General features: G+C 46.1%; 1 protein-coding gene across 2 annotated transcripts in view; it reads left to right on the forward strand.

The window, feature by feature from the left end:
• The window catches only part of UBE2L3 (ubiquitin conjugating enzyme E2 L3), a 55,945-nt gene extending 49,969 nt beyond the window's left edge, over positions 1 to 5,976 (forward strand). For both annotated transcript variants that reach the window (XM_040464656.1, XM_040464657.1), the window contains one exon: positions 4,486 to 5,976. In XM_040464656.1, coding sequence (XP_040320590.1) covers positions 4,486 to 4,640 — 155 coding nt within the window. In that variant the 3' untranslated portion in view covers positions 4,641 to 5,976. The remainder of the gene's footprint in view (positions 1 to 4,485) is intronic.
• Positions 5,977 to 7,406: the final 1,430 nt, after the last annotated feature.

Below are 7,406 nucleotides of genomic sequence, written 5' to 3' on the forward strand. Positions count from 1 at the left end.
TTCATGACTTAAAATAACAGCAATTTGGTATTTCTCATTCTGTAGATTGGCTGGGCTCAGCTGGATGGTTCTGTAGCTGGTCATCCCTGAGGTAACTCATGGCTGAGTATCTCTGTAATTCAGCATTCACAGCAACTTTACAGTACATAACTACTGCAAAAAAAAAAAAAAAAAAAAAAAAAAAAAAAAAAAAAAAACAAAAAACCAAAAAAACAAAAAAACTAGAATCAGCTGTACCTGGAATGTCCAGAATAGGCAAATCTAGAGATAGAACATAGATTAGTGTTTGTCACGGGTGGGATGAGGGGATTAGGAAGTGACTCTTTATAAGAGTGGGTGTTTTTGGAATGATGAATATGTTCTGGAATGAAATAGTAGTGGTATTACATGGTTTTGTGTTATCTGCTGAAAACAACTTAATTTGTATACTTTTAAGATTTTTTTTTAATGTTTGTATATTTTTGAGAGAGAGAGCATGAGCAGGGGAGGGGCAGAGAGAGAGAGAGGGAGACAGAGAATCGTGGGCCTTGAACTCACGAACCTTGAGATCATAACCTGAGCCGAAATTGGATGCTCAAACAGCTGAGCCACCCAGGTGCCCCTTGATTTTTAATTAGAAAGTAGAGAAGCATTAAAAATTGAGCAAAAGTATGGGGTGCCTGAGTGGTTCAGTTGGTTAAGTGTCTGACTTCAGCTCAGGTCATGAACTCGCAGTTTCATGAGTTCCAGCTCCGTGTCGGGCTCTGTGCTGACAGCTCGGAGCCTGGAGCCTGCTTTGGATTGTGTTTCTCTCTCTCTGCCCCTTCCCCACTTCCACCCTGTCTCTTCTAAAAATAAATAAACATTTTAAAAAATTGAGCAAAAGTAGCAGGAGAAAAGTCAAGAAACAAAGCAAAACTGTATCAAACAGAGAGGTAGTAGATGTTGACAATAAAAATACCAGAAAAAAGGAATGTGAAAACAAAGTTTTGCATAGCAGTGTATCTGGTTCTAGTAGATATCTTAGCAGTAGAGCAAGGGCTTAATGTGGTAGTTGAATAAGATTTGCCATATAAATTGGAGTCTGTAACAAAGCCAGCATAATATGGATTCTGTGTGTACCAAACAATAGCGACAGAAATATATAAAGAGAAAAATAATTCCTTAATTGAATGTTTCAGTTCCCCCTGCATTATTATCTTAAATCAAGTGGATAAAATTTAGAAAGAGGACTCAGTAAATATAATAAACAGTGTAAGATTAATTAGATTTTGTAGTACATTTTGTGGAAGGCATCAGACAGCCTTTAGGGATGGGGGAATGTACCATTCACATTTTACTCTGAGAATGGAGCCCCCGGATCTCCATGAAAAGGGGGGGGGGAATGTCATGGATATTGTTTACATTCCCCATTACAAAGAAACTAAGAACAAAAACAAGGAAATTTTATAGCCTTTATTCTCTGACGGTATACATTGAGAGTGGGAGGTAAAATTTGATTTTGTTCTTTAGCCCCTACATTTTGGAGGAGAAAAAAATACTCCTGAGGAGCATTTGGGTCAAGGAAGAGATTTAAAAAAAAAAAAAAAAAATAGGGCTAGACCACTTGTAAAATACAATGAATGCGCTGTTTTATGTATGAAAAATGCTGGGATGGGGCCACAGTTGTAGTTTGAAAATCTGTTGTAGCTGTCAGTTTCCTTACTATCAAAGCAAGCTAAGCTCAGCTAGACTTTATTACAGTTTAGCCAAGGAGCCAGAAATGCACCCAGAGAAACAGAGAAAGAATGAAATACTCATCAGAACAAGTAAAAAAAATTGGAAAATATTTTGACTTGATCAAATAAGCAAAAGTAAGTTCCCAGACAAGAATTAAATAGATACAGAAATCTTACAAATTAGTCATCTTTTGAAAAAACAGTCTTGGGGTGCCTGGGTGGCACAGTTGGTTAAGCATCCGACTCTTGATCTTGGCTCAGGTCATGATCCCACAGTCTGTGGGTTTAAGCCCTGCATCAAGTCCTGTGCTGATGGTGTGGAGTCTGCTTGGGATTCTGCCCCTCCCCTGCTTCTGCTCGCTTGCTCTCTCAAAATAAATAAACTTAAAAAAAAAAAAGAAAAAGAAAAACTAGCCTTAATAGTTAACAAAATGGTTTTTATACCAATAGATTAGGTATTAAGATGGGCTAGTTGGGGTGCCTGGGTGGCTCAGTCAATTAAGCGTCCGACTTCGGCTCAGGTCATGATCTCATAATTCGTGAGTTCGAGCCCTGCATCCGTCTCTGTGCTGACGGCTCAGAGCCTGGAGCCTGCTTCACATTCTGTGTCTCCCTTTCTCTCTGCCCCTTCCCTGCTCATGCTGTGTCTCTCTCTGTCTCAAAAATAAATAAACATTAAAAAAAAAAAAAAAGATGGGCTAGTGAACAGCAGAGAGCCTGAGTATCCATCACAGAGGGTGAACAGGAAAACTTGAAAACTCATCAGTACCTCCCACAAAGTACTTATCCAGGCAAGAACCCTCTGAGGTTCCTGAAATGCTAATGAAGCATCAGTTCTGCTACAGAACTGTTTCTGATCATGGAAGAAGACGGGAAGCCACCTTGTTGACACAGTGAGTCAGATGTGGTTCAGGTTTCTAGCCTGAAGTCAAGAGCAGCAAAAGAGTATGGGGAAGTCTATGGAGCAGTCTCGCAGCTGAGCATGGGGTGGAGAAATCTGGGAGCTTGCTAAATTAGGGCCTGGCCTGCAAGCTGGGGTAGCATCTGGGAGAAGCTGTGAAAGATGTCCTCAGGAAGAGGGTTTGTCCATGTGCTTGCTTCCCCTGGCTGGACAGGAGGGAGCCTTAGGTGCTTATTTTAATGTTTGTTGATGCATGCCTTCTGTTTATGGTGAGTGAAAGTGGTTTTCCATTGGAGTTACTAACATTTACTTTTCCTTTATAAAATATAAATATTTTTATTTTTTAATGTGATTTAGAGAAATATATTAGATAAGTAGTCACTTAGGTTATATGTGGAAACACGGCAAATAGTGGAATACCAATGGTTGAAGTTGGGGAAATAGGGACAAAATACCTTTATCATTGTTTCTGCTGTTACACAAGAATAAAATATAGAAAGGGTAAATCTTAAATACACAGATAGAAATATACTTCCAGAGCCTGCTTTCTCTTAAGAGATATTTACAGGTGGGAGGTGATAATGCCTGCCCCTGAAGGTGGTGTGGAGATAGGGAGAAACTGCCCTAACCTACAGAGCTGTTTCCAGGCCTTTCATTCCTGCTTGCTCTCCCCAGTCCACCCTTTCTGCCCACCTCCTCCATACTCAGCCTGGACCCAATTGGCCTCGCCTGTGCCCACCATGGTCACAGGAACCCTCAATTGCCCTGTCTCACTTGGTAACACTAATAGAGGTGAGGGCAGGTGGTATTTGGATGCCTGGCCAGGAGTACTTTGTGCTGTTCCCCCCACTCAGAGTGGACCTATTGGCTGGTTATGTCTTTGTACCTGACCCAGCCAGTGGTAGCAGGTAATCCATAACTTGTAATGCTAGGGTGAAGAACATGGCTCCCAGGAAAGGAATCCATGGCTTCGGTAATCCAGAGAAGAGATGCCTTTTTTGCTAGGAACATGACAGTGGGAAGAAACATGGAACTCTGGGGGTGCCAGTCCTAATCAGGGCGGGGTGAGGAGAAGCATGTGGGAGAAGGCAAAGTGGCTGCATGCACCCCACTTCTGAGGTGAGGAGGCTTGGGGTTGCTGAGCCTTCCGTGCTTCCCCCTTGATGTCTCTTTCCCATCTTCTGTTCCCTGGTGGCCCTTCCATCCCAGGGCTAGCCTTCCAGTACATCTAGGATTTACTGTACTTTGGGAAAGCATTGTGGAACCCACCCTGAGCTGTGCGATTGAGAGCGTAACAGTGCTGAAGGTTACCTGCCTTCCAGCAGTTCGGGTGTCAAGTGAACCTTTCTCAGCTGCTTCAGAAGCTCCTAGTGGTCTTCCAGGGTGGGCTTATTATGTATTTACATTGTGCAGACCTGTCATGCACCCTTCATTGCCATGCTGTCTCAGTACACTTTTATGGAAACTCCCCTGAACCGATTGTAGTGAGGGAGACGTCACCCAATCCCTACCCTGGAGAAGCTCCACTCGTGCGTGCGAGTATGTGTATGTGCATGTGAGGAGGTGTTCTTGCTAGGCCTGAGAGCTCCACAGTTTGGGAGAAGCAGGGAGAGGGTGACTGGCTCCCCAGGGTGTCAGTTCAGGAAGGTTCCTGGAGAGGTGGAGGTGTCATCTGACCAGTTAACTGCTGTTGTATTAGCTGCTTGTGGCTCAGCACCTTCTCCCAGCTACAGAGAAAAGATGGGTTGCGCCCTGGTGGTTAGAATTTTGGATAAACGGGAGGCTGCTTTCTCGTAAAAGCACATCGATGTAAATCAGTGTTGCAGTCAAAGTTTTGCCCTTTCTGAGACTGTTCTAACCAGCGGTGCCTGGTCCTTTTCTTGGCAGTAATCCAGTCCCTCATAGCACTGGTGAACGACCCCCAGCCCGAGCACCCACTTCGGGCTGACCTAGCTGAAGAATACTCTAAGGACCGTAAAAAATTCTGTAAGAACGCTGAAGAGTTTACAAAGAAATATGGGGAGAAGCGACCTGTGGACTAAACTCTGCCGCGACTGATTCCAGCGAGTGTGAGCGGAGATCCCGAGCAGCGCATTCAGACACCCCGCAAAGCAGGACTCTGTGGAAAATTGACACGTTCCGCCGCCTGGCGTTTGCTTGTGGCAGTTACTAACTTTCTACAGTTTTCTTAATCAAAAGTGGTCTAGGTAACCTGTAAAGAAAGGATTAAAAATTTAAGATGTTCTAGTTCTGCTTTCTTTGTTTTAAAAATCACTGCTTCAATCTACTTTAAAAGAATGGTATTTCTTTTCTTGTCCAAATTGATCCAAAATTTTCAATTTACATTTAGCCCTTAAGGTTAAGGAAAAAAAAAAAAAAAAAAAAAATGTTGCAGTTCCCTTTCTTCCCCTGCCCCTGCAACTCCCACCTTCTTGCATTCGGTTTTTTTTTCACTCATTCATTTCCCCAGACTCAGGCCCATCTCCTCCGCAAAGAGAAGAGACCACTCCTGATGATTCTGGTGGCTTCTCTACTCCCATGTTGCACTGCCCTGTGTGGGAGTTGGTTCAAATTCTCCTGGCCCCAATTTATAACATCCTTTAAAAAAATTTTTAAAACAAGCAAACTACCACTCACCACCCCACCACCTCCCCCTCATCACCCCCCAAAAAAAAATTCCGTGAAAAGGGAGGCCCAGTTCTTATGTAAAAATCCGGCTGGTGTTACCACAATAACGTTGATTAAATGGGCAAACCCTGATGTCTGTGTGCGTGATTGAACTTTGGCCTGGCCTGATTGGGGTAACCCATGTCTGTGGTGACCCCAGGGGAGGGCCTGCCCACCAGAAGATGCTGGCACTTGTGTGAGCTGGCACTTGTGTGAGGAATTTCTCGCCAGAGAGGCTCCTGAAGCCAAAGGTTGACACTCCTCCCTGCAGCCATTGTAGAAGATGTGTCAGTGCAGGCAACAACGCCAAAGCCAGAATGTCCATGTGAAATTCCACGCTCACCTGTCACCGAGCTCCATCTGAATGTGCCACGGAGCTCCCTCTCCCAGCTCCTCAGTGCAGCGCAGCCCCACTGCGACCCTCCCTTGGCACAGTTTGACCCTTTGCGGGGTTGGAATTGGCTGGAGTTGGCGGGACTCGGCTGTAGCCAGCACCAGTGTGGGGTTGCTGGCACCCTGCTGGCCCCTTTCTTCGGAGCAGCCGGCCAGCCCAGGAACAAGACGGCCTTCCCCCTCCCTCTGGACTCACAGCCTTTGCAGAGTCAAGCTCCACTTGAAGCTCACTCAATAATATCCTTTACATGTGTTTTATATTGTTTTGACTGCCTTTTTTTGTAGAAATAAAAATTGACCTTAGAATTTATCATCAGATGAACTTGTAAGGATTTGAATGTTAATGTCTTTTCAAAGCAAGTGGGACTGCCCCTGAAATAGAGAATACCTGTCACTGACACCCAGAGGAAGCTGATGGTCTAAACACCGTGTGTCACCAACTCCTCTTTTGCCACTGGTGGCTGCCCTTCTTGGCTCTTGGGTGGCGGGGGGGGCGGGGGGCGGGCCAGGGACTAGATCCTGTGGGGAAGATAAAGAAACCTGGCTTTCTGTTTTTAGCTCTCTTACTTGAGATCTTTCTGGGCCTTACAGACCTGTAAGATGGTTTTACCTGTGCAGAGGTGGGTGTGATGGGTAGGTTAGGCAGCAGAACGTTGTTTAGTTGTCCAGGTGCATGGCCCCTGCAGTGTGGCAATGAACTTGGCTTCTTCAGTCCTAGGTACGCCAGGGCAGGTTCTGGAGACTCCTGTGGGCCCAGGAAGGCAGGAGCACCGGGCCAGTGTTTCCACATCTGTCTCTTCATTAGCAGAAAGGTGATAATGGACTTTATTTCACTCACACACAGATTTGTTAATAAAATGCCAAATTCTGTCAGAAGCTATCCAAATAAGCCACCATTTGTTCTCGTTGCTTCTCTGAATCCAGAAATATTGCCATTCTTGGAAACTGTCCCATTGCTTCATATCTCTACCAGCGTAGCTTTGCCTGCCTGTCGCCCTCTCATGTCTGTGCTCAGGAGGATACCTTTGTCAAAGTTGGCAGCCCCTCAGGGACTCTCAGCCCTGGCATGGCACCCCATGGTTTGCCCTGTCAGAGGCCTGGCCTTCAGAGAGCAAGGCAGGGGATGGTCCCTCCTTCAGGCCTGGGCAGCTTGCCTCCCTCCAGACTGGCAGTCCCCAGGGCAGGCTTTGAGCATGCTGGCGGACAGCCCTGGCTGCTCCACAACCAAACAGCTGGGTCCTCTGGAGAAGGGGAGAGCTGTCGAGCAGCCACCACTGACCCGAGCCTACTCAGGAATTCACAAGCACTGGGTTCCTCGAAGTGCGCCGGGTTCCCTCCCGCTCCCTGCCAACGGCAGAGAATAGGCTTTCTAAGATGCTGCGATCCCGTTCTGCTGCCCTTAATAAAAATGCTCTCTGACACTGGTTTGGTTTTGTGGGTTTCTTCCTTACTGGGGGTGGGCAGAGCCAGGGGCCTGTGTTCTTGGAGATGGGGAAGGGGTGGCCAGGACCTAGGCTCTTCTGCCTGCTCCTCTCCCCCCATGCCCAGCTTTTCCAGAAGAGGCACACACAGGTGTGTGGTCTTTCCACGAGGGAAGCAGAAAAGGCTGAAATCCAGGCCATCGGGGCCTGTGGAAGGACCCATTGGGTGTCAGGGGAAGGGACAGTGGCCTCTGTATATGCATCACTTCAGTTCATCTGTCAGTCCCAAGAGAGTGGTATTATGTACATTTAGCAGAGAAGCAGACT

The sequence above is a fragment of the Herpailurus yagouaroundi genome, unplaced genomic scaffold (assembly GCF_014898765.1).
Source record: "Herpailurus yagouaroundi ecotype Mexico unplaced genomic scaffold, PumYag 490, whole genome shotgun sequence".
NCBI classification, from domain to species: domain Eukaryota; kingdom Metazoa; phylum Chordata; class Mammalia; order Carnivora; family Felidae; genus Herpailurus; species Herpailurus yagouaroundi.